At 43.4% G+C, this 26,124-nt stretch overlaps 1 protein-coding gene and 1 pseudogene across 1 annotated transcript; both read right to left on the bottom strand.

Moving 5' to 3' along the window:
- Nucleotides 1-10,810: 10,810 nt before the first annotated feature.
- On the bottom strand, nt 10,811-11,767 carry LOC120233522 (olfactory receptor 13C7-like). Its single transcript, XM_039234827.1, has one exon. It carries the CDS (start codon nt 11,765-11,767, stop codon nt 10,811-10,813), a length of 957 nt encoding a protein of 318 aa, XP_039090758.1.
- A 5,572-nt stretch (nt 11,768-17,339) lies between these two features.
- LOC120233526 lies at nt 17,340-18,296 on the bottom strand (annotated as a pseudogene).
- Nucleotides 18,297-26,124: the final 7,828 nt, after the last annotated feature.

Below are 26,124 nucleotides of genomic sequence, written 5' to 3'. Positions count from 1 at the left end.
TAGCTCTGTTAGATATGTAGAGCAGCATTTTTAAAAATCATTCTACTGGGTCACCTTTCCTCTGGGTGAGCATCCATACAGAAATCAATGGACATTAGTAGTTCTTGAGCCTTTTTACTTAGGTGCTAGATATGTCACTCAAACTAATATTCTGTCACTGATTATGTTCCCCAAGCAATCTGATCCAACCCTCTTTCCCATTCAAGATCATTTTCTACCCACAGATGCATGGCTTTTCAGTTTCAGCTTGATATCTTCTAAGAATGAAGAGATTATTGCATTCCTAAACAGTGTACTCCATTATTTGCAGAGCTCTAAAGTATTAGAACAATTTTCTTCATTTTGTACCAAGTAGACAACTTTCTAACAGTTCCTTATTTATTCAGTGGTAGTCAGCTTCCTTCTGGAATTGCAGTCAATCTGTGGAAAGTCATCAGGTCTGTAAGACACACATTCGGCTACATTCTTCTTAACTTTCTAACTTGCTTTGTAGACTTCAGTACTTCCTTCCCTCTCTTACATCCTCAGGTTACCCTATTCTGTGTTGGGATTACAAGAGATCAGTAATGTTCAAACTCTTTAGTAAAGAGAATTTCTTTTTTTTTTTTTAAGGAAAGAGAACTTTTGTTTTCTTAAATTCAGAGCCCTCAAATATAAATCAGAGCTGCTCTTGTTGAAGTGGGGAAGGAGGGCTCAGGAAGTCTGGACTGCTGAGCCAGTGAGGCTCCTTCAAGGCCAGGCTACAATGATGAGCCACTCCAGATCCCATTTACATTGCAGGCAACATAAACGGTGCCCTCTGGAGCCTAACTCTGGGTAACTTCAGTCTTTTCCATGACTACTGTGTGAATAATGCTCCCTGGAGTTATAGGAGAAGAGGCTCTGAAACCATGGGACCATCTCATTTCCAGGGGTGTCTCTAAAATTAGATGAGTCCATTAAATGAGACTGAAAAGTTTCATAGGCTTTCTGCCATCTAGATTTCTCTAAATCCAGGAAGAAGCCATTTGTGTGGCCCTCAGTCTGCAGTACCACTGAAATTATGTCATCTCTTCTCTTTTCAAGTCCCAAACTTTTTGAAAAATCAAGTCAGAAGCTGGAAGTGTTACTATGCAAACAAAAGGTTGAGTATTACTCTGATAAGAACTCTCACTTACCTTTATCAGGAACCTACGGAAAAAGGGTCCCTACAGCTTGGGAATAGTGCATAAGCCAGAAATAGTAATACTAGTTTGAAAGGCTCAGGCTGAGATGTCCACTTCGGATTTGAAGAAGGAATGGAAACCATTCCTCTCATCTGTTTTGATTCCGTGCTTTAGGCAAAATCTCCAAAGAAACAACCAGTACATACAGAAGGTGATTTGAAATCAGTGCTGTAATTGGGACTATTGTGTTCCCTGAAGTGATTAAGTTTGGAAATGGAATCATACAAAGTCAGAAAACTTTTTATACTTCTGGGGAAATGTCCCCAGGATCTAATTATGCACTCTAAGAAGACTCCTTTTTCTCTTTCTTTTGTTCCTGCTAGAACTTTCCATTCTTAGGCCATTGAAGGATATCAAGGGAAGCATTTCCATGCCCTACTTGAATTTCTACAAACTTCAAAATGCTTAAAACTCTTGAAAAGAGCAGATGGAGAAATATGAATTATTTACAAACAGCCTGTGTTCATGGCATTATGAAACTAGCAGCTGCGGGCACAATGCTTCTAAACCAACTGCTTAAGGGCATGGCTATGGACACTTGGGGGGAATTTCCACCTAGAGCCCTAAGAAGACTTCAGGGAGGAAGAGATTTCTGGCCAGGCCTTTAACAACGAGGGAGAATTTACACATGGAGAGATAGGAAAGGGGTGGTCAGGAAAGGAAAACCATCTTGGAGACAGAGCTTGGCACAGGTGTTGGGTTTTAGTATTTCTTCCATAGCCTCAAAAAGTCATTTATTTGGAAAGCATCATGGAGCAGGACTTATAGAACAAAGTCCAGGGAAGGTGTTCCTGGGTGGTTCAGTCAGTTAAGCAACCAACTCTTGATTTTGGCTTAAGTCATGATCTCACAGTTCATGAGTTCAAGCCCTGTGTCAGGCTGTGCGCTGACAACCTGGAGCCTGCTTGGGATTCTTGCTCCCTCTCTCTCTCTGCCCCTCCCCCAACAACCCCCGTCCCAAAATAAATAAATAAACTAAAAAAAAAAAAAAAAAAAAAGAAAGAAAATGAACAAAGTCCAAGGAAGACGTTCTATGTCTTCTATGTTGGTAAGAATCTGACTGTAGCCTCTAAGATGGCCCTCATTGATTCTTGCCTACTGATATTCATGGTATTGTGTAATTCCCTTCCCTTTAGTGACTTGATTCTAACCAAAAGACTACACTATCTTTCTGGGTTTAATGAAGCAAAATGTCAGAGAGGCCTCTGTGGCAAGGAACTGAGGGAAGTCTCTGTCTGACAGATAGTGTAGAATTGAGATCCTTAGACTAACTACCCTCAAGTTACATGGCCAACAACCATGTAGGTGAACTTGGAAATAAAACTCCTCCCTCTTTCCCAGTGAAACCACCAGAAGAGATCCCAGCCTTAGTCAACATCTTCATTATAGTTTTGTGAAAGACCCTGAAACGGAAGACCCAGCTTATCTGTGCTCAGATTCTTGACTTACAGAGATCAGGAAGCAATGCATGTGTGTTCCTCTAAACTACTAGGTTTAGTAGCAATTTGTTTTACAACAATAAATAAATAACAATAAAATAAATGGATTCATGGAGTGAGCTGTGAAGAAGAAACTAGGAAAAGGAAGAGGTGACACATCTAGAAAAAGGTGGTTCCATCTAGAAAAAGGTTGTTCAGTGAAAGGGAACCTTTTGTCTTCCCAAAAGTCTATTTCATTGCCAGAGGACATTAGTGATCAGAAGGATTTTTCTCACTCTGGACCAAAGGTTGCCTATCAGCCTCCCTCTCGCCTTGCTCTTGAGAGTCACACAGGACATGATTGCTTCCTCTTGTGTATCAGACTTCCCAAAATAAGAAGACAATAAATCATTGTAGATGTGTTCAGTTACACTGAAGATGTTGAGTGCCGCCAAGATGGCGGAGAAGTAGGGAGCTCCATGCATTTCGCTTGCACCCATCTCTCAAACAGAGAAGGCCTGAAGTCATAAGACACTGAGCCACAGGAGTTTGGGAAGAGAAAGAAACAGAATACACTGGGAAGGAAACCTCATAAGTGCGGCTACCTCAAGAAACAAGCCAAAGTACACATGGTGGAGAGTCCCAGTTACACTGAAGATGTGAGCCTGAAGTAAGCATAGCATCTCTTCCACAATAATTTAACAAATAGCATACAGTAACTAAACAGTAACTCAATAAATAAATTTAGTTACTAAACAGTAACTAAATAAATATGATAAAATCATGACTTAGAGCCATCCTGCAAACCAGTCCCTATCATCAGATCACATGGCACAAGGAATCTTGGGCCCTTGAATGACCTGCTTACAAGAGGGGCTTTTCACTGTGATTTAGAGCGAAGTAACAATAATAAATACAATAACAAGCCCCCAGTAGAATACACCTTCCTGCTGTGTTGAGGCTTCTAGGAAGTTCATTAGACAGATTTGTGCTTTGCCAATAGCAGTCATTATAACAAGTCCATACATTTACGCAGACTGATAGAAAGTTGTTCGCTTCTGGGGAGTAAATTTTACTTACAGTGAGATGTGTACATCTTAAGTGTGTCATCCAGTGAGTTTTGACAGATGTGCACACTATGTGACCCAAATCCAATCAAATTAGAGACTATTTCCAACACTGTAATGAGTTTTCTTATGCCCCTTCCCAGTCAGTCCCCAGTACTACCATGCCCAGAGCAATTTCCATTGTTCTGATACTTTTTACCTTTTTAGAAACTTCATATTAATAGAATCATACAGTAACTTTTCTTTTGTCTAGGTCTTTATTCAGAATGTTTTTGAGATTTATCCATGTTGTTAAATGATTTAGTGGTTTGTCCTTTTTTTATTGCTGAGTAGTACTCTGTTACATGGATATTCCAGTTTGTTTATCCATTCTCCTAGTTAATGAACATCTAGTCTGTTTCCAGGTGTGGTTATTATGAATAAAGTAATTATTGACAATCTCACACAAGTCTTTTTGTAGACATATATTTCAACTTCTCTTGGCTAAATACCTGAGAATGGGATTGCTGGGTCATAGCATAGGTATACACTTAGTTTTATAGGAAACAGACAGAACTTTTGCCAAAGTATACCATTTTACATTCCTATCAGTAATGTACAAAAGTTCTTACTGCATCACATTCCCATCAGTATTTGGTGTTGTCAGTCTTTAAAATTTTAACCAACCTCTCAGTCAGTTAAGCGTCTGACTTTGGCTCAGGTCATGATCTCACGGTTCATGGGTTCAAGCCCCATGTCAAGCTCTGAGCTGTCAGCACAGCACAGCACAGCACACAGCACAGTTTTATTAATAAATGAACATTAAAAAATTAAAAATTTTAGCTAAACGGATTGATGTGTAGTGGTCTCATTACGATTTTTCTTTCCATTTTCATGATAACTAATTATATTGAATACCTTTTCACTTGCCGATTGGTCATTTATGTAGCTTTGTCAATTATTGGTTCAAGTATTTTGCCCATTATTATACTTTGTTGTTGTTTTTAAAAATAATGGTTTGTAGGAGTCCTTATATATTTTATTATTATTATTAATGTTTATTTATTTTTGAGAGAGACAGAGTGTGAGCAGGGGAGGAACAGAGAGAGAGGGAGACACAGAATCCGAAACAGGCTTCAGGCTCTCAGCTGTCAGCACAGAGCCTGACGTGGGGCTTGAACTCATGGGCTGTGAGATCATGACCTGAGCCAAAGTCGGATGCTTAACTGAGTCATGCAGGCGCCCCCTTTATATATTTTAGATATGAGCCTTTGTCAGATATGTGTATTGTGAATATTCTCCCAGTGTGTGTGGCTTCCACGTTCATTTTCTTAATAATGTCTTCCGCTGAGCACCTGTTTCAAATTTTGATAAATTCTATCATTTTTCTTTTTTGGTTATTCTTTCTGTATCTTATCAAAGAAAATTTCGCTTACCCTCAGTCAAAATGATATTTTTCAATGTTTTATTATAAAAAGCTTTATAGCTTCCACTTTAATGTTTAGGTCTATATTCCAATGTGAATTAATTTTTAATTTTTTTTGTCTAGTTCTATCAATTACTAAGAAACAGATATGAAAATCTCCCATTCTGACTATGAACCTATATATCCCTTTAATTTTTTTTTAATTATTTTTTTTTAATTTCTGAGAAAGAGAGAGAGAGGGAGAGAACGTGAGCAGGGGAGGGTCAGAGAGGGAGGGAGACACTGAATCTGAAACAGGCTCCAGGCTCTGAGCTGGCTGTCAGCACAGAGCCTGACGCGGGGCTCGAACCCACAAACCTCGAGATCGTGACCTGAGCCGAAGTCGGACGCTTAACAGACTGAGCCACCCAGGCGCCCGGCTATCCTTTTAATTATGTCCATATTTTGTTTTATATTATTTTGAGGTTTTGTTACTAGATGAAATACATTAATGATTTTTATGTCTTCCTGATTGACACCTTGTCATGATGAAATGTCTCTCTTTATCTCTGGTAATACTCTTTTATTTAAGTCTACCTTATCTGATATTTATATAACCCTCCAGCTAACTGTTTGATATATTTTTCCATCCTTTTGTTTTCAGCTTGTATGTGTCTGTATATTTAATTCTTTTAGACTTCTTTAGAGTCTGATAGTCTCTGTATTTAACTGGTATGTTTAATCTATTTCTATTTAATGTAATCATTGATTAGTTGGGTTTAGATTTACTATTATGTTATTGTTTTCCATTTATCTCATCTATTTTTTGTTTCTCTCTTCTTCCTTTCCTGCCATCTCTTGGGTTAATCGAATAGTTCTTAGAACTAATTCCACTTTAATCTATCTATTGGATTTTTGGCTTTATCTCTTTTCCAATGGTTACTTTAGGGATTACTGTATACATCTGAATCTTTTAGCTGTCTCAAAATTATTACTCAAACAGGAATATATAAATCAGCCAGAAAAGCAAATTAATAAATCAACCCCAGTGCCAGACTTCTTCTGCCGGAATATTCTAGGTACTTGCTCCTCAAGGTGTAGTTTAAGACCAGCAGTGACATCACTTGAGATCTTGTTAGAACTACAAAATCTCCAGTCCCACTCCAGATTTACTGAACCATAATCTGCATTGTAACAAAATCCCCAGATGATTCATATTCACATCAAGGTTTGAGAAGCGCTGTCCTCAATAATTAACCGACATTCTGGAGTAACACAGAGCAAATATTAGACCCATCTGAATCCCTATTTGATGATGTCCATCACTTCTTGGAATCCATCACACCATGATCATCTTTGGTCAACTTGGATAGTTTTGTTTGTTCCTGTTGTGAGTACTACTCCTTGATTGGCCACAACCACATAACCAGTCTTTTGTTGTACTATCAGCTGCTCGGCTTTCTGCATTGTTCTGAAACCTGATACTTACCTAGTCCCCTATAAATGGAAAGTGCACAATGCCTTTGCTCCATGCAATGCCACATTTATTTTATTTATTTTCTGTGAAATTCTTTCTTTTAACTCCACAGCTGTGTTGTGTTTGTAGTGGAATACCTTCTGGACTGAAATGATTGCTCTCTTGAAAGCCAGACAACCTGATTCAGAATCTCTGTGATATATGGTCCTGTTGTTGGATACAAAGCAGTCAGAGGTTGAGTTTTCTAGGTTATAGATTCTGGATTCAAAATATGAATTTTAGTGGGACACAGATATTTAGTCCATAGCAGCCCTCATTGGGTTAAAGCAGCCCTGTCTCCTCCTGATTACTAGGATCAGTGACTCCTTGCCTTGCCTGCTGGTCTCCTGGCATAAGAAGTCCAACATGACTGGAGGATAGCCATAAATTTAAGTTTAGTAGATATAACAGAATAGAAAGTCCAGAAATCAATCCTTAAATTTATGGTCAATTGACTTTCAATGAAGGTGCCAAGGCAATCCAATGGAGGGGGGGGGGGGAGGAGTGTGGAAATAGTATTTTCAACAAATGGTCTGAAACAATTGGATATTCATATGTAAAAAATTAATGAAATCCTTACTTCATACCACACAAGAAGTTAACTCAAAATGGATCACAGACCTAAATGTAAAACTTAAAACTATATAACCTGTAGGGTGCCTGGGTGGCTTAGTCAATTGAGCATCTGACTTTTGATTTTGTCTCAGGTCATGATCCCAGGGTCATGAGATCGAGCCTTGCATTAGGCTCCATGGTGAGTGTGGAGATGGCTTAGGATTCTCTCTCTCTCTCCTTCTGTCCCTCTCTCCCACTCATGCACTCTCTCTTTCTCTTTAAACAACAACAACAACAACAACAATACAACTTCTAGAAGGAAACATGGGATAAAATCTTTATAACCTTGATAAGTGAAGATTTCTTAAATAAGACATCAAAATTTATTTTTAAAAATTGATTATTATACTACAAAATTAAAAACTTTTGTTTTTCAAATGATACCATAAAAATGAAAAGACAAAAAAGACTGAAATACTTGCAATTTACATATATGATAAAGGATGTACATCCAGGTTACATAAAAAACTCTTATGTATGGCTCAATAATGAAAAGATTAATAGCCCAATTTAAAATATCTTCACTAAAAAGGTGTGACGGCTAATAAGCACATGAAAAGATGCTCAACATCAGTAGCCATCAGGGAAATGCAAATTAAAACTACAGTGGGTTGCTACTGTATATCTACTAGGAGAACTACATTGAAAATACTAATAATACCAGATGTTGGTGATGATGTAAAGAAACAGGCAGTGTCGTACAATGTGGGAATTTAAAATGATGCAGCTACTTTGGAAACCAGTCTATCAGTTTCTTACAGATAAACATATTTGCACCAATCAACCCACCAATTCCACACAAGCTTGTGTACATGAATGTTCATGGTAACATTATTCATGATAGCCAAAAGGTAGACAAATCCAAATGTCCATCAATGAATGAATACATAAACACAATGTGGTAGATCCATACAATTCTTGTCTGTGATAAAAAGGAGAAAACTACTAATACATGTTATAACTAGGTGAGCCTCAAAAACATGCTAAATGAAAGATGTCGGACACAAAATACTATACATTGTATTGTGCCATTTATCTAAAATTTCTAGAAAAGGCAAATCTTTCTAGAAATGAGTAGATTAGTAGTTACCTGGGACTGGAGTTGGGGATTGATTACCTGCAAATGGGCATGAGAGAACTTTTTGAAATGATGTAAATGTTCTAAAATTGGTTTGTAGTGATAACTGGACAACTGTATAGATTTATCAAAAATCATTAAACATGACTTCTAATGGGTGAGTCTTATGGTAGGTAAGTTATACTCTATTAAGTGCTACAAAGGTTTAATGAGACTCTTTCTGTGTCTCCCGGTGGAAGCCACACTTCTCTGAGAACTAGGACACTTAGACCTATAAAACCTAATGTTACAGTGACTGAAAGCACAAATTGTCCTAATAGACAACTGGAGGTTATGTAACCAGGGCTACTCTTGCTTCTTTGTGTGGAAGAATATACCTGAGATTGTTCAAGAGCAGTGAATACACTCTTGGTCTCTCAGCTCTACATGGCTGGCCAGGGATTTGAACCTAGACATTTTATGTTACATCAACCTCTGGACATGTTCCAAATATACAGATGATGGGATCCACAGAGATCAAAGCCACTGTAGCAGAAAGGGAGTAATTGATTACAAGAAGCGCTGCCTATTGAGTTCACAACAGTTGTTTCAAAACTGAATTCTTTAAGGCTTTTGCTGTTCATTATAGCCTAGCACTCCGTTTGCACAAGGCACACAATAGAGAATATCTACTTTCTACAAGTTAGTAATCATATTAGATATGACTTTTATTGCCCTCTTTCAAAGAAAGTAACTTAATCTAGATTATTGAATAGTATAATCTAATAGAGAAGAGTGTCCTTTAGAAGCAGAAGTGCAGGAATATGGGCCAGGTTGAGGAAGAGTTGGAAACCGAGAACTGGGAACATTTGAGGATGCCCTCAATCATCTGCTCTTTGGCTGTTCTCTCTTTTCTCTTTGCAGACTTGGTTTCTCTTTACCACCCCAGTACACATGGGCAGACACAATTACCCCAAAACTCCCAGGTTTGTATGTTATGGTTGCAGTGACTCATTTCTTGGGTATTAACAACAGTCCCCAAAACCTTGCAGAAAGAATCTGGCTGGCCAAGATAGGGTCAGTGTCACACAGCTCAGACATGCACACCTCATGTGTGAGGATAAGGAAGAGGGATGACTGGGGAAATGCCCAGAGAAATGGGATTATGGACTCATAAACTAGGAAGCCAAACAAAAAGGCACTGTAATAATAAATTGAAAGTGATTCAGTTAACTGTGGAATTGAGCTGTATTCAAGTGTCATATGGCCTCAGAGGAGTTATTTAACATATTTCATTAATAATAAAAATGTTCATTTATTAATTGGGAGAAAACTCTTTGTTAGCCACTGTGCATCATATATGTATATATATTAAATTGATATGGAATATATTAATTATTTTTATTAATATATTTTATTGTCAAGTTGGCTTACATACAACACCCACTGCTCACCCCAGCATGTGCTCTCCTCAGTACTCATGACCCATTCTCCCTCTCCCCCACCCTCACCCCCCGTCCTAAATGAAACATATTTAATCTCCACAACAACTCCATGGGGTTGATTTAATTATCTCCAATATACAAATTAGAAAACTGAGTCTACAAGATTAAGTAGCTTTTTAAAAATGTATCCGAAATCACACAGGCAGAGGCACCTCCACATCAGTCAGGCTCCAAAGTCCATGCTCTTAACCATATGGGTAATTACAAGTGTATTTGTAGCATTGGTGCCAGTGTCCAGGCCAAATCCTGAAGAGACAGAGGAAACTGAGTTTGACCATTGGGGTCGGGATAGTTGTAAGCATTAATTCTGGAAATAAAGGGACTCAGAATATAAGCTTTGCATTGCAGTAATAATGAACTGGAGAATGCTAGAAATTTTATTCTTGGCCTACAGTGTCTTGAGTTTGATTAGTATTGACACAAAATCCTCCTTCACAAATTTGGGTAGGAATAGATGTGCTTTATGTACAGTAAAAGAAGATGGAGCCAAAATAAGTTCTATGATATTAAGCAGGAAATAATTAAACAGGAAGCACTCTGGGCCCCTTAACAGGGTTAAATGGTATTATTTGAGATGTCTTGGTGTTGGTAATTTTCCGAAATGGCAGGTTGGTTTTCAGTTTGGACACCAGTTAAGAAGTGACTTTTCCTCCCTGCCCTACTCCCTCCCCTTTGCACAGTAAAGCAGAAAACAACACAATTGGCACAGACAAATTGCAGCTGGTCAGCACATGAACAAGGAAAGTATGTTTTTCTTACAAAGTTTTCCATTTTTATTTATTTTTCATAATAAAAATAAAATTTAATAGTCACTTATCCTTGTTTCTAGGTGATGTAGCACAGTCCTCTCCCCTCTTCATTCCAAGGATTTCATGTTCCATTGTCAATCAGTCAGGAGAGTCCCAACCTGATGTGCACTGTTTGGGCAGTTTTGTGATGAAACTGGTGTGTAGGACCATCGAACAACTCTATGCTTATGAAGCAGTCATTTCCTAGGGTATCTGTGTGCACAGAGCCACAAGTTATGCTGCTTCCTCCCACTCTCACTGGGCAAAGCATTTCTGACTCACCAGGGTCTTCACAGCGACCTTCACATCCTTGTTTCTGAGGCTGTAGATGATGGGGTTGAGCATGGGAGTCAGGACTCCATAGAAGAGGGAGATGAGCTTGTCTGAAAGGTCCTGCTTGTCTGCCCCCAGGGGGTCCTTGGATTTGGGCTTTCCGTACATAAAGAGGATGGTTCCATAGAAGATGACCACCACAGTGAGGTGGGCCGAGCAGGTGGAAAAGGCCTTTTTCCTCCCCTCAGCTGAGGGGATCCTCAGGATAGTGGTGAGGATGAAGATGTAGGAGACAAAGATGAACAGAACTGGGACCCCCAGGAAGATCACATTGGCCACCCCCATGCTGATCACATTGATGGAGATGTCCGCACAAGCCAACTTCAGGACAGCCAGGATCTCACAGGTGAAGTGGTTGATGACGTTGTCCCCACAGAAAGGTAATTGCACTGCAAGAGAGATCTGCACCAAGGAGTTGGCTCCACCAGCCATCCAGGAGCTGAGAGCCATGGGCACATAGACAGACTTTCTCATGACCACAGGGTATCTCAGGGGGTTACAGATGGCCACATAGCGATCAAACGCCATCATGCCCAGAAGCACACACTCTGTGGCTCCCATAGCAAAGGAGAGGAACATCTGCACGGCACAGGCTGAGAAGGAGATGGTTTTCCTGGGAGTGAGGAAGCCGTCCAGCACAAGAGGGATGGAAGAGGTTGTGTAGCAGATGTCCAGGAAGGAGAGGTTCCCCAGGAAGAAGTACATGGGCGTGTGCAGGCGGGAGTCAAGGATGGTCACCAGGATGAGGACCCCATTGCCCAGCAGGATCACCATGTACATCGACAGGATTAGCACAAAGAATGTTTTCTCAAGCTTTGGCTGATCTGACAGCCCCAGCAAGACAAATCCTGCTACAACAGATTGGTTGCCCAGTTCCATTTTAAATTCTCTCTTCTACCCTCAGGAAAACTGAGGACAGCAAGCACATGTTTATAGGGATCGATATGTGGTGATTTAAAAATGAGAACTTAAAATAAATTTATGCTTTGACATGCCAACTTATAATACCAACATTGAAGTTACGAAAATCATTCTCCACTGAAGTTACCTTAAAAGTCAGGATATATAAAATCAAAAGCAGGAAGAACAGACCCTGGAAACTTAATCAAATTATGATATACAATAGAATTTTAGCCAGATCGGTAGTGTCGACACACTTGAAGGAAGGGTCTACATAGGAACCAGAAACAAGGAACTCTGAGGGTATGCTGCATGCCTGGGTCCAGAGCACTGATTGACTCTTCTGACGCCCTGCCTGCCCGTAATTGTCCCTGTAGTGTCCATAGAACTTAAGGCTGTCTTATTCAGTGATGATAACCACTGACATCACTTCACTTACTCCCCTTGCTCTAATCATGTGCTTATACAATAATTTTCTGACAATAATTTGGCTCCACATGGAGTCCTACATGGAGAGAATGTGATGAACAGAGGTCAGGAACATTAGAATCTGCCAAGCATTTATATTTGTTACTTGATGCCTGGCTTATACTTCATTTCTCATGAGTTTGAGTGGCTGATATCCTTCATTACACTGTCAATAGGGACTATCTGGCTAATAGTTCGTGGAGACCCTAACAAAAGCACTTCCACATGCCCCCTCTCTAACCATGGCCTTTGTCCACAGCATTGAAGTTGCCCTTCCAGCCCCCTTCTCCAGTCAGTTCCAGCCCCCAGCGCTAGGGAGCAAGAGTAGAATCCAAGGATGAATGTCCTGCATGCCTCCCAGTGTGAATATTTGTGACTTTATGATCAGGCTCTATGTTTTTGTAGCTGTTTTATAAGTCACAACTCCCCACTCAGACCCTTTTATATCAGAGTTGACCATTAAAGCTGGTGCGATGCCACAGTAATGCTTTCTCCCCCACAGAAGAGCAGACAATTCTACCCAGCCTTGTAATAGGGTTTCTCCAAAGAGGCGCTGCACATAGGATGCGCTCCAGTCATGTAGACCAGTTAATCCAATATATTAGAGAAAACCTCAAACCTTGGCTTCTCATGTTAAACATGAGGAAAGAGAAGCTCACAAGTGCTCCCCAGTTGGTGCCAGAGCAGGTCTACTGAGGATCCATGGATACACTATGAAATCCTGTTCATGTCCTGATCCTGAGATGTCACACCTTTCTCTAAGATATCTGCCTTGTAACAGAGCCTGGGGAGGGGGCTGTCCCTGGGCTTCACACATTACATGACTATTACACTATTGATGCTACTTTGAAGCTGTCCTCATGCAATTATCAGAAGACATTAACTATAGGCATTGAGAATCCTTGGAAAAAAGAGATCTGTTTTTAGAGACATTAGTGCTATTGGCTGAAGAATCTCAAGCTTGGCAGAAATGTCAAAAAGTAACTGGTTTGCTTCTTTCCCCTCGATTGTATGAACATCTATGAAATGCAATTTTCCCATTTCTGCTTTGAATACCTTGAGCTATGCGAGTACATGGCTCCCATCACTTTGTCAGACAGCCTTGATTGCTGGAAAGTTTTCTCTTACATTGAACAGAACTTCCTTCTTCTAATATTATCCCCATACCTTACCTCCTACTGCCCCCCACTGGCCTGAACTCCCAGGACATGCCTGCTCCCTTCCCCTACAGAAGTCTTTCAGAGACATGGGAGCTGTGAGCTGGGACCTACTCACAACTATCTTTTCTTTTCTCCCACCAATTTGGAGAAGCTTCAGCCACAGAGAGAGCTCGGTCTACATCCAGTATGGGGATGAGTCCATAATGGGGTCAGGAGCTTACCTGGACAAGAGATTTTGTGGCAGGGAGGATGGTAAAAGGCTTCTGGCTTTGGAGGTGATAGCTTCAGCTGCCCACCTTGACCATTCCCTGTCTAGCTCTATCCATTGAGGCTGTGCCTGGAAATGTGCAGCGAATTCTGTTTATCAGTCTTGGAGCTAAGCAGTCCCTTCAAATTTCACAGAAGGTAAAGAAATTTCAGGGTTGGCCATAGCTGAAGGGGCTCTAGCTGCTCTCTTTGCTGGTCTTCTCCATGCCTGGTGAGGTAATAGCAGGAAGGACGCCTCAAGTTGCTGCTTCCCAGTGGCCCTGCAGTCATGCCCAACCTGAGTGATCAGGGCAGACACACTCTGCTCTCTGCCCCTTGCCCTCTCTCTACAAGTTCTGTCAAAGACCATGGAGCAATTTAGAGTTCTGGTAGTTTGGGGCCAGTTTTAATCCCAGAAGCAATTTAAAGTTTGGCGGAGGCCTCACAGGAGTTTAGAGCCTGTGTCCTATGAACCCAATTAGATAGGTTGTAGACAACACTATGTAAATCTTAGCTCTCACTACAAAGAACTGTTCTTTAGATTAGAAATCCCCATCTTGTCCTTGCTGACCATCCCAGAAGTAGAGGAGATAACTAAGGTCTGACTATGCTTTTACCACAATGGTGTTTGTTAGAGGGGGCTCTGCACTTGTCTTTGCAAGACTAAGTGTCCAAACAAGAGGTGGACACAAACAAGGTTTGCCTAGGCCCTCGCAGACACACTGGGCATCCACATGCTCCAGTAGCTGACCTTTGCTACAGTCACCCAGCACTCATCTGGGGCTGATCGGCTCTAGCCCTTGCCCTCAATGACAGGAAACAAGAGACAGCCACACAGACCAGCACCAGGTACCAGAAAAAGGGCAGAAATGACAAGGATGGTACCTCTGAGCTCCAGAAAGCTCCCAGTGACAGATACAGTTTGAGAGATGATTGCCAAGTGCCCCTAAGCTGTATGGGAGCCTGAAACAAGGAAGAGTCAGAAGAAGGAGGTCAGAGCAGCTTAGGTCCCAACTAGGAAGCAATTTTTCCTGCTCCCTGCCATGCTTATAGTATAGCAGGGAATAAGGATGATGGATTGAAGCAAAGGACATGAGGGCAGAAGAGAGCTCTGCGGTTGGTGAGAGAACAGCAAAGTCTACACTTAGAAGCAGCACTGGAGTCACAGGCCAGACAGGTAACTAGCATTTTGCTAAGAGCTTCTGTTTAGTTGGAGATTTTTGGTGACAAGGAAGAGAGAACCTTCAGGTAACCTCAACTGGAGTCCAGGAGGTGAGAATCAGGCAGTGTGGAACGTGGCCATGCCTGCTCAGCGGGGCCTGAGAACTGGAATTCTCCCATACAGTGGATGAGAGGGAAGGCAGGGAGGAGGTGAGGAGCCTTGAATTGAAGCCTAATCTCTATCAAAAGGGACTGGTAAAGAATGGTCTTAAAGAGAAAGAGGATGATTTGCTAATTGTGGGAGCCCGACAGTGACCACAAGAAAGCGTGGTTAGGGACGCGGGGATGTGCCTGCACACGGGGCTCCCTGCCTGGGCAAAGCATACCTGCAAACAGGGTGCTCTGCCAGGAAGCCTGCACACAATATCCAAGTTTAATGGTCCGCTCGCAAACGAGGGAACATGCCCTCCTTAGAACTAAGGAGGAGGCTGGAATTGTGAGCAGGCCTCTTAGTAAACATGTTGTGGTTGCTTCCTCCCTTTGCTCCCCCCTGTCCTTGAAATGTGTTTGGCTACTTGCCCTTAATTGGTAAAGGAATGCATCTTGTAGATTTCAGTTTGTATCCAGTTACCGGGGTATAAAATAAACCTCAAGAGGGGCTTGCGTAGGATTGTTCCTCCGGCCGGAGTTGTGTCTGTGTCTGTCTTTTATGTGTGTCTTGTCCTCTGTGTCATTTCATCCGCAACAGCTAATAAAAGACCCTGGGTACTAATTCTTCCCTGGTAAGAAGATGGAAGTTGGTATCATTTGTTGTGTGCTCTTGTCGCCCACGTAAGCATCATGGTCCATGTTATCACAGGGGAAATGCACAAAGATATCATTATAGAGTGTGGGTTCAGCCTCTCTCCACCAATGCTTTTGTCATTTTCATAAAGACTGAGGAAAAGAGGCCCTGGGGTCCCCTGGCTGGGGACCTCTACAATCCACAGACTGCCGCAGGCTTCTGGATAGAGACTAGCATCTTTGGATTTTCTCTTAGAGAAAAGTTTCACCCCTCTGAGCCCTCACTGTAGACCCTCTATAGAAGTCTACCAGCCACATGTCACATCTCTCTGAGTACAAGGAGTGCAGGGGAACAAGAGAAAGTGGAAAGGTAGGCGGGGAGAGACATCTGTGTATCTTCTTTAGTACCTTCATGCTGATTACATTTTAGGCATGGCAGACAAATACATTGGGAACCAGAGGGTCCATTTCAAGACTGCTCCCAGCCTGGGCACTCTTACTTATGGAGGTCCCACCCCGCATCATGTCAAAATGCACCTGCATCCCACTTTACGTGTAATTTTGTGGTAAATTTGAAATGACTTTTCTGCTTCTGTTATTAGAATTACCTGGTTTACAAGTGACTCAATTTACAATTATATGATTTATCAACAATAAGCATACAAACTCTGGGGTGCTTGCAAAGTGGAAGTAACTACATACAGATTTTCTCAAAGTAAGATTCATGAGTACCCTACATTCATTTAGCCACTACTGAGGTTGACATAATGTTCCGTTTTTTAGGCACACAAACAGTTATCAAGTTTTTTAAGGATTTTTGTTTGTTTGACTTGTAGTTAAGGACCAACAGGTTTTCCAGACCTCAAACATCTTTGTACTTAGAGAACACCCCATAGACCCGACTATTGCACCCTCATGTCCAGGGGGTAAAACAGCCCTGCCAACTCTCTGTTTAGGAGTAAAGACATTTTTACAGTAAGTACAAATTAAGACCCACTTATAGAAGTAAAAAATAAGGAATTTAACTTAGCAGATCATTTTTGGGAAATAATTCTTTTCCTTGAACAAAAGGAATTCACCAAGTTACTTTCCTTGGGAGCCAGGGTTCAGGAGACACCTGAGAATGCAGACCAGTCACACACAGCTCAGGCTGAGATTTGTCAATTGTTTTCTGTTGTGGGTAAGCTTTCCCAGGAAGTTGACTCTGATGGGGAGATTTTCATGTGGGATGTTAACCGGAGAGTGTTCTTAAGATCAATACCTATGGGGTGGAAGTGAAGGAAGCAGGACAGTGCAGATGGAGAACTTGAACTGCCACATAACTCTCATGGGCCAAGGGCAAGCCAGTGCAAGAACTCAAATGAATATTCTTTGCCACCAATACTCCCAGCAGCTGGAGTAACAGAAGCTACAGCCCCTAGTGAGAGAGAGACAGGATCTGGGCAGTATACTCGCCACAGCATCCACTCGATACTCAACCAATACTTCTCAAGGCTTAACATGCACATGAATCTCCTGAGGGATCTTGTTAACATGTAAATTCCAATTCAGTTAAGTCTGGAATGGGCCCCTTCTGCATGTCGAATAAGCTCCCAGGTGATGCTAACACTGCTGGTCTATGGACCACACTATAAGCAGCCTAACTCTGAATTCAATTTACCCCTCACCTAGCATGACTTTGCATTGACTTTCTCAAGTGAATCAGGGTGTGTGGGTCATGACATATCCCACCATCACTGGGTAAAGTGTTTCTGAGCCACCAGGTACTTCACAGCGGTCTTAACATCCTTGTTCCTCAGACTATAGATGATGGGGTTGAGCATAGGAGTTAAAAGTCCATAGAAGAGGGAGATGAGCTTATCTGAAAGGTCCTGCTTGTCTGTCCCCAGGGGGTCCTTGGATTTGGGCTTCCCGTACATAAAGAGGATGGTTCCATAGAAGATGACCACCACAGTGAGGTGGGCCGAGCAGGTGGAAAAGGCCTTTTTCCTCCCCTCTGCTGAGGGGATCCTCAGGATAGTGGTGAGGATGAAGATGTAGGAGACAAAGATGAACAGAACTGGGACCCCCAGGAAGATCACATTGGCCACCCCCATGCTGATCACATTGATGGAGATGTCCGCACAAGCCAACTTCAGGACAGCCAGGATCTCACAGGTGAAGTGGTTGATGACGTTGTCCCCACAGAAAGGTAATTGCACTGCAAGAGAGATCTGCACCAAGGAGTTGGCTCCACCAGCCATCCAGGAGCTGAGAGCCATGGGCACATAGACAGACTTTCTCATGACCACAGGGTACCTAAGGGGGTTACAGATGGCCACATAGCGATCAAACGCCATCATGCCCAGAAGCACACACTCTGTGGCTCCCATGGCAAATGAGAGGAACATCTGCACTGCACAGGCTGAGAATTAGATGGTTTTCCTGGGTGTTAGGAAGCTGTCTAGTATTAGTGGGACTGATGAGGTTGTGTAGCAGATGTCCAGGAAGGAGAGGTTCCCCAGGAAGAAGTACATGGGCGTGTGCAGGCGGGAGTCAAGGATGGTCACCAGGATGAGGACCCCATTGCCCAGCAGGATCACCACGTACATCGACAGGATGAGCACAAAGAACGTCTTCTCCAGCCTCGGGTGGGCAGAGAGGCCAAGCAAAACAAACTCTGTCACAGCAGACTGATTGGATTCTTCCATTTCAAACTCTCTCCTTTATCCCTAAAAAGACTTAAAGCAGAAATTCTTGTTGGTGTTTTGATGGCTTGCTTGACTCAGTACATGGGGATCACAGTATGATGTCCCTAAAACTATAAATAAACTTAATCTATGGGATTCAACGATAAAACCACGTAATATTAAGTAAGGCTGTGTATCAGTCAAAAGCATGATGAGCAGAACCTGGAAATCTAATGAAACTTAATAAAGTAAGGACATTTCTGTCTAGTCAATGATATTAATGTACCTAAAGGAAAAATTGTGTGTCTGCATGTGCTGTGTGTCTCCAACACTTTCCAGAGAAGCAGGAGCCTCTGACTAACTCTGTCTCTCTGGTATAATTGGGACCAGAAGCTATCCAAGCTCAGTGACACTGGCCATTGAAGTCATGTGGCCCATTCCTCTGGATCTAGTTCTTAGTTTCTAATCAGTAAGTTTCTAATATAGTTGAACTTCCAATACAGTTTTATAGAAAGAGAATGTGCTGGTTTGAAAACACAAAGTTACTTATATCTTGAACTGTTTTATTTCTTATACAGTATGTGGTTTATACTTCAGTGTCTTCGGAGTTTAGTGTGAATCAGTATATCTGATCCTAGCTCTCTTCTCTGAATAATCTGACCCAAATGAATTTCTGGAGCCTACAACATGGAGCACCCACCAAAGTCTCCTATAACCACAGCTGACCTGTCTGCACCTCTGCGGCTCTGGACCTTGAGCCCAAGGAATATAATCATATTTAATATGACGGTCAGAGCCCATTCATAATATACATCCCTAGCCTAGGTTGAGTGGGTCCTTGAGTCATGTGCCATCCAGTGCCGTTGAGATGCTTTGGAAACATCATCACATGTAAATCTACTCAGCTTCCCAGGATATTCAATGCCACATTGTAGATCATCACAATTTTACTGCCTAAGAGATTAGGAACATCAGATGTGATCAGGCCCTGTAGCAGAGTGCCTAAAATAGCATGGAGTGACCTGAGTGCTGGTTAAAAATACAGACTGCTGAGTCCTACATTTTCAGATGATCTTGGAGATCAGTTTTCTGCTTGTATAGTTTTTAAATAAATGCCCCTTGTATACTTCTGGTCCACACCAGTCTTGGGAATCACTGACCTCTCAGTTTAAAGGTAGGGAAACTGAGGTCTGGAGAGAGGTTTGTGAACTGCCTGTGGCCCTGAGGAAAGGTGCCCAAAAGAGCTTATCTCAGGATATGTGGAATGAAGAGATAGAGAATCATTTTTTGAGAAAGGCTCCTTTAGTACCAGGAAGTGCAGAATTTGAAGCTTGGCAGAATCTTCAGATATTAAACCAATCAAGTCCCCTTCTCTAACCCACCTGTTACAGCGATCCTCTCCTCAGAAAGTGATTTCTCTGCCTCTGCTTGAACATTTTAGTAACACTGGGGCTCACAGCCTCCCATATCGTTGTCAATATATATCAATATATTATTGATTGCTTTTTTTTTTTTTTTCCAACTTCTCGCTTCCTCCACGGACCCAAAGAGTCCTCTGGGCTTAGGCAAAACAGACCTGCTCCCTTGTCATAGCAGCACCCTTCAGAGCTTTGAAAATAACCGTCTTGTCCCCCAGCCCAGTTGTTCCCTCCCCACCTCACCCTGCACTCTCTTTACATCAGCCTCTTTTCTTCCCTCCCAGCTGGTGAAGAGCTAGCCATAAACAGCTGGCACTTACCTAGCGCGGGGTGACATCTAGGCTGGGTCTGTTGCTCACAGTAAGAGAAACCACTGGAGTGGGGAGGCTTCCGGTTTATAAGAGCAAGCAGAAATGACTGTCTCTGTTGTCATCTGTCCATCTGGGTGCTACCAAGCCATCACCAATCAGACCATACAGGTCTTATCTCTCAGAGCTGCTCCAGCAACAGGTGGATACACATTTGTAACATGGGCACATACTCTTTAACTATTGTCTTACTTCCTGGTGTCTCTAAATTACCCCAGTATAGAGGGGTCCAAAGTGCAGCCACAGGCCAAAGCCCTTAGAAGCTACAGCTACTCACAGTGCCTTTGCCTGACCTTGGGGTTCAGTAAGACAGAGACATAGGCTGACTCTCAAGGCTGAGGCTCAGCCAGGAACCTCAGCCCAGAGTGGGCTGGTAAGCCATGCCCAGCTACTAGACCCAACAGCCTCTTCTCTGGGCTCCACACCTTCTCCAGGGGGCCCCATGATGACTCTCTCAGGAATTAAAGCTGGGTTGCTTTGGGACCAGGTCCTATTCCAGAAGCAATTTAAAGTTTGGTGCGAGGCTCAGAATTTAGACTTCACTCCCATAGACCCAATTAGCCAATGTTGTGAAGTCTACCCAATGCTGCCCTCACACTTCAAGGAAATCTTAGCTTAGAACATCCTCCGGCCAAATAATCAGAGTTCTCCTGGGTTTTGATCACAATAATTGGTCCAAGATGGCTCTTACATTGTCCTCAGAGAGCCGAGTGATTCAAATATTCCTGGGAACTTTGGGCCAGACAGACTCCCTGCCAGCCAGGCATCTCCTCCCCTCCACTCAGTGACCCAGTGTTCTCTCACTCTCTCTCTCTCTCTCACTCTCTCTCTCACTCTCACTCTTGCTCTCTCACTCACTCTCACCACTCTGGACAATCACTGTGACTATGTCAACTACCAAATGCCAAGTACCAAAGAGTAGGAATGGGGGACATGACGACCGGAAATGTGTCTCTGTCTTCAGAGAATGCCTGGGACAGAAGGAATATCTAGAGAGTGAGGCAAGACTGAGAGGGCCACGGAGCTTTCCAGGAGGCCGTGCACAAGAGGAGTGCCCAGAACTAGCCCAGGATGAAAATAACAGAGATGGGGGAGAGAGGGACCAAGGGAGACATTTAGAAGGAAGAAAGGATAGGATATAGAGAGAGATCTGGGGTGAGAGATGCAGGAGAGAGAAGACTCAACAGTGGCTAAAATACCAGATGACAAGGAGGAGAGCCTATCTGGGCTGATAGGGTGGCTACAAGGTTGTTTCTGACATTTCAAGATACAGCTTTTGAACATCTTTTGTGCCCAGCTCATTGGTTGCTAGAAATAATGACTAAGAAATCGTTTTTGTGACTGAGCAGATTATGGCCTGTTGGATTTGTTATAACTGAGATGATGGTCAGATGTTGATATTAATGAGTTACCATTAATTTAGAACTTTTCTAAACCTCGTCTTACCTAAGTTTCCCCAAGATCCCTTGAGCTAAGTATGAGGATACTTGGATGTGAGCAGGTAGAGGAACCCTCCATCACTGGGCACCTTGCATTCATGGTGTCTGACATCTTTGACCTCTGCTTTCTAAGTGCTAGGAGTCTCTCCTCCTTCGCTCTTGGTTTCCTCAGGGCGAGGGGATGTTTCAGAGTTTGTGGGGGAACAGCGGTGTAAGTGGGCCTTGCGGTGGGACAGGCACTGGAATGTCCATCTTAGTGGCTCCTGCTGGTCCCTCTGTGGCAAAGCTCTGTGTCCCCCAACTCCAGGGCTCTGCCACATTGGAGACTCCAATGTGCTTCGCGGACGCCCGCCGGGACTAAATACCCCCTACTCTTTTCCCTCTGCCTCGACTTCACCTACCACAAGCCTAGCTTCTCACAGCCTTCTCTGTGTTACTGTGCTTTCTCCTTCCTCTCCTTCCTTCCTTACACCAGCTGCTGACTACGTCCTGGTGTTTGAGTTCCATCTCCTAAAAGACAGATCTAAGGGAATTGGCTAGTCATCAGGCAATGTAGGCCACCAGAGAGTTCACACGTTAACTGCCCCCTAGGACAGGCATCTGCCTGGTCTAGTCAGGTGAGTCCTGGGGCCAGAGTGCTTCACAGTGCAAAGCATGGAAAGAACGTAAGGGGAAGGAGAACATGGGTATAGCCAGTAAGTGAGGCTTCCTAGAATGCAGCAGCAAATCGGGCAAATGCTGTTTAAACATTCAGTATTCAGACTTCAGAAATTACACACTTGTGTCTCCACTTAGTGCTTGCTGCATGGAGTGGTCTCCTCTCCTTGAAGAGGCAAAGCTTTGGCCCTTGCACGGAGAGATAGCTTCTCCCTCCCGCCTCTTCCCTTTACCATCTTCAGAGAAGTTCTGTTTCTTCAACCTTATAGCACTTGAGTCCAATCATGGTTTTATCTCAAAATGGTGGTGGTTCTTTTCTACCTTCACAGAGAATGCCTGCAATTCCTCTGCTCTGGAGTCAGCTGCTCTTTCAGTCTTGTTTGCCCTTAATTCCTGACCCTTGACCCTTGACTGTTCACACCCCTGCTGCCCTCCTCTGGGTCTCTGTTCTCTGGGGTCTTTCTGTCCTCAGGATCCACTTTCTCAGAGCGTTCTCAAATAGAGTAATTGGGACCCTAGGAGCCCCCAGGTCAAGGAAGTCCTGGAGATACTATAAATTTGCATTCCAGGGGCTGTCAGCAATCTCTTACATAGTATGGCTGGAATTGTCTCCAGACGCGGCAGAGCAGTGCCAGCCCCTCTAGGTAGTCAGTCCACGAGTCTCCCACGCAGACATCTCCAACTCTGCCAAACACACTATACCCCCAAATGAATTCATCTTCTCCCCGAAAACCAGCAACTTGGTCAGTACACCTCAGCAGTGCCGCCCTCATCCACCCATTATCTGAGCTACAGATATTGACTCTGCCCTCTTTCCTGCCTGCTCTATGCAACCAAACTCTAGTATTGTATTTTGTATCTACCCACCATTTCTTAAATCTCTGTCTTCACCACCCCTCAGTCCCTTCCCCAGTTAATGTCCTTATCTCCACTTGCCTTCAGTGTTTCCCTCTCTCTTTCATTCTGTCCTTCTGCGCCTATATTCCCCTGCAATGTGTTCAGAAGAATCAACCTCAGATGGAAATTTGACCACATCAGAGCTTTACTTAAAATCCCTAAGTGCCTCGGGATGCCTGGGTGGCTTGGTTAAGTGTCTGACTTAGGCTCAGGTCATGATCTCTCAGTTCCTGAGTTCAAGCCCCACTCTTGATCTCTGCTCAGATCTTGATCTCAGGGTTGTGATTTCAAGCCCCATGTTGGGCTCCACGCTGGGCATGAAGTCTACTTAAAAAAAAAAAAGAAAGAAAGAAAAAAGATTCCCCAAGTGCCTCTGTAGCCCCTACGGGAGGAAGTTAGGACTTTTCTCAGCATGCCCCAAAAGATGAACCAGAGTCCACTCAGCAGTACCTGCCTCATATGCTCCTACGATACTGTGTGGCTGGTCGCTCCTCACTCCAGGGGGCTCTTTCTCATTTCTGTGTCTTTGTTTACGTAGCTTCTTCTGCCTGGGATGATTCCCACTCCCCTTTGTCAGGTAAACTGTCACTCACTCATTCCAGTGGTATGCTGGTAAATGTTTAACAACCAGATCTCCAGGTCAAAAAACCCTGGCCTGAAGCATTTGCCGATTTCTGTGGTGTAAATGCCCCCACCATGGCCAATGTCAAGCAACCAACAAAATCACTGAATGGGAGTTGGGAAGAAATGTACATATTTGGTGCATCAGTTTCAGCACATGATGGGCTTGGGATCACCTGCTCCAGGAAGTCTGGCCCCTGCCTCCCTCTGGGTTCTCAGGACAGCTGGGCATTCTCCCTCTCCTGCCCATCCTACCTCGTTTGGTCATTTTCTTTTCATGGTCCTCTCCTGCCACTAGAGGGAACAATCCAGAAGGCAGAGACCACGGTTACTCTGCACATTTCTGCGTCCAGGCAGCGTGCACTCAAACATTGTTGGCTGAATAAAGGAATATGCCCACTATCTGGGCCCATCCCTGTTCTTGGCCACATTCTGTCAGCGACTTCCAAGAGGTTTTAGAGCTCATGCACAAATGAAAGGAGCTGAAAGGACAGTGATTTAAATGGATGCGGGGTGAGGACTGAGGAAGAACACAGCAAGTTGTTTCAAGGGGCCTAATCCTATGAGCTGAAAATTTAGAGGGAAAGTATAAATCTTCCAGGCAGACTCCTAAACACCACTGCATAATTGCAGACTTGGGGTGGTGGTGCTTGGCCACCACACAGAAGAGACTTGGGGATCTGAACGAGTCTTGGAATCACTAGCCAGCAGGCTGCCTGACTCTTATTAATGGAGTTACGGGAGATGTTCAGGGGGAAAGACAGGAGACAGGGAAGAAGGGAGGAGTGGTGCGAGGAAAAAAGGAAGCAGGCAGCAAACTTCCTTCTGTGCCTTCAGCATAATTGGATCTTGGGGATGTTATCCCAGAAGAATACAAAGTTTCTAAACTGAGTATAAGTCACTTTCCAAACTTTAAATGACTTTAGGGACTAAAATGGTCCCAAAGAGCAGACTGGAATTTAAATAATCTTCTTAAGGCCATGGCCAGTCCTTTGGAAATTGTGCCCTGAGCGCATGAGGTAGGTGGAGGGGAGAGGACTGGCTGGACCCTTCACCTTCCTTGTCACACGTTCTGAACCCTCACCTGGCACTTAAGGCCCGGCGTTGCTAATTCTGACGTGTGGCCTCTTCCTAACCTTTAGGAAACAAATGGATTATTTGTGTTCACCATGTTTCTGATCCAGGTAAGTGCAGGTTTTGATCATACCAAAATTTTCATTAGCAATCTTCATTTCTGCCATCAGACTTGATTGTAATGGAATAGAGGCTCGAGAAGGAGAAAAGCCTCTTTGTTGGTATGGTATGGAGTCAAATAGACCCAGCAGCCTGCAAAAGTCTGTAAGAGAGATCATCTGGCCTCACCCCGCTTTGTGCAGAGGGAGGAGGGCTTGCTCTGGACCTCCCAGCTCACAGTCTCTTGTACACATGCAGGTGTCCCTTATTGATTAAAACCAGGATATGTGGGGGGGGGGGGGGGGCGGGGAATCTTTCTTCTTTTGTAGTTAATGATTCAAACTACAGTATTAATAACAAGCTGTGTTTCTGGATCTGGTGATGCTGGCATGAAGGGAACATTTTCTTCACATGATCCAGGTTCTTGGGAGAGGGCGGGCCTACTCAGGCTGGGACCAATTTACTGCCCCAGCACATATGTCACAAGTAGTAGTGTGTCCTGGGCATCTGGGCCATCCCCAAGCTGGGGCCATTCTCAGTACTGAGCAGCCTCATTTCCTGGATGTAGTCCAGTAGTCATTTCCTGGATGGTACACTGGCCTCAGAGAGATATAGCAGTGTTTTTAAGACGCTGGGAGAAAAAGGGAGATTGACTCTTGTTTATCTTCATGCTAAAGCCAAGGGGTTTGTAGATATTTGGAGGGCTGGCACATGGAAGAGGGATTAAAGTTGCAAAGGAGCAGATTTTGCTCAGTGTCCAAGGAGAAGCTACTTCAAAGTGAACGAACCTCATCAGGAAGCGCAGAGTCCCACATCATTCAAGGCATCAAGCACAGGCTGGAGGACTAGAGGAAGTTGGTAGTGCTGTCTGCACTGGAAAGGGAGCACATTGCTAAATAGATCCTAAGGCCCATTGTCGGTAGCGTTGGTGTGATTACTGGGGTTGCTGCTGCCATAATTACTTGTCTGCATGACTATTTGCGTGTCTACTTCCCCTGCTAGATTTTGAGCTCTTTCTTTGAGGTCACAGGCTCTGCCTTTCACGGCTGTGCTCCCACCACCTAGAATCATGCCTGCCCCAAAGCAGGTGCCCGATAAATGTGTCAACCTGAACTGAATTTTTGTGGCACTGGGTCACAGCCACGATGTTAAGAACCATGTAGGAGTGTCTCAGAGCTCCCCAGGTAGATGTGCCCCTGCATAACCAAGGAAGGGGCTGGATTGCTGAGAGAACTTGGCAAGATGGATGCCTGGGAAGTTTATGAGGGTTTTAGCT

Source organism: Hyaena hyaena, unplaced genomic scaffold, assembly GCF_003009895.1.
Source record: "Hyaena hyaena isolate Hyena2069 unplaced genomic scaffold, ASM300989v1 scaffold_93, whole genome shotgun sequence".
Lineage (NCBI taxonomy): Eukaryota > Metazoa > Chordata > Mammalia > Carnivora > Hyaenidae > Hyaena > Hyaena hyaena.
This window is presented reverse-complemented; position numbering and strand designations above follow the sequence as displayed.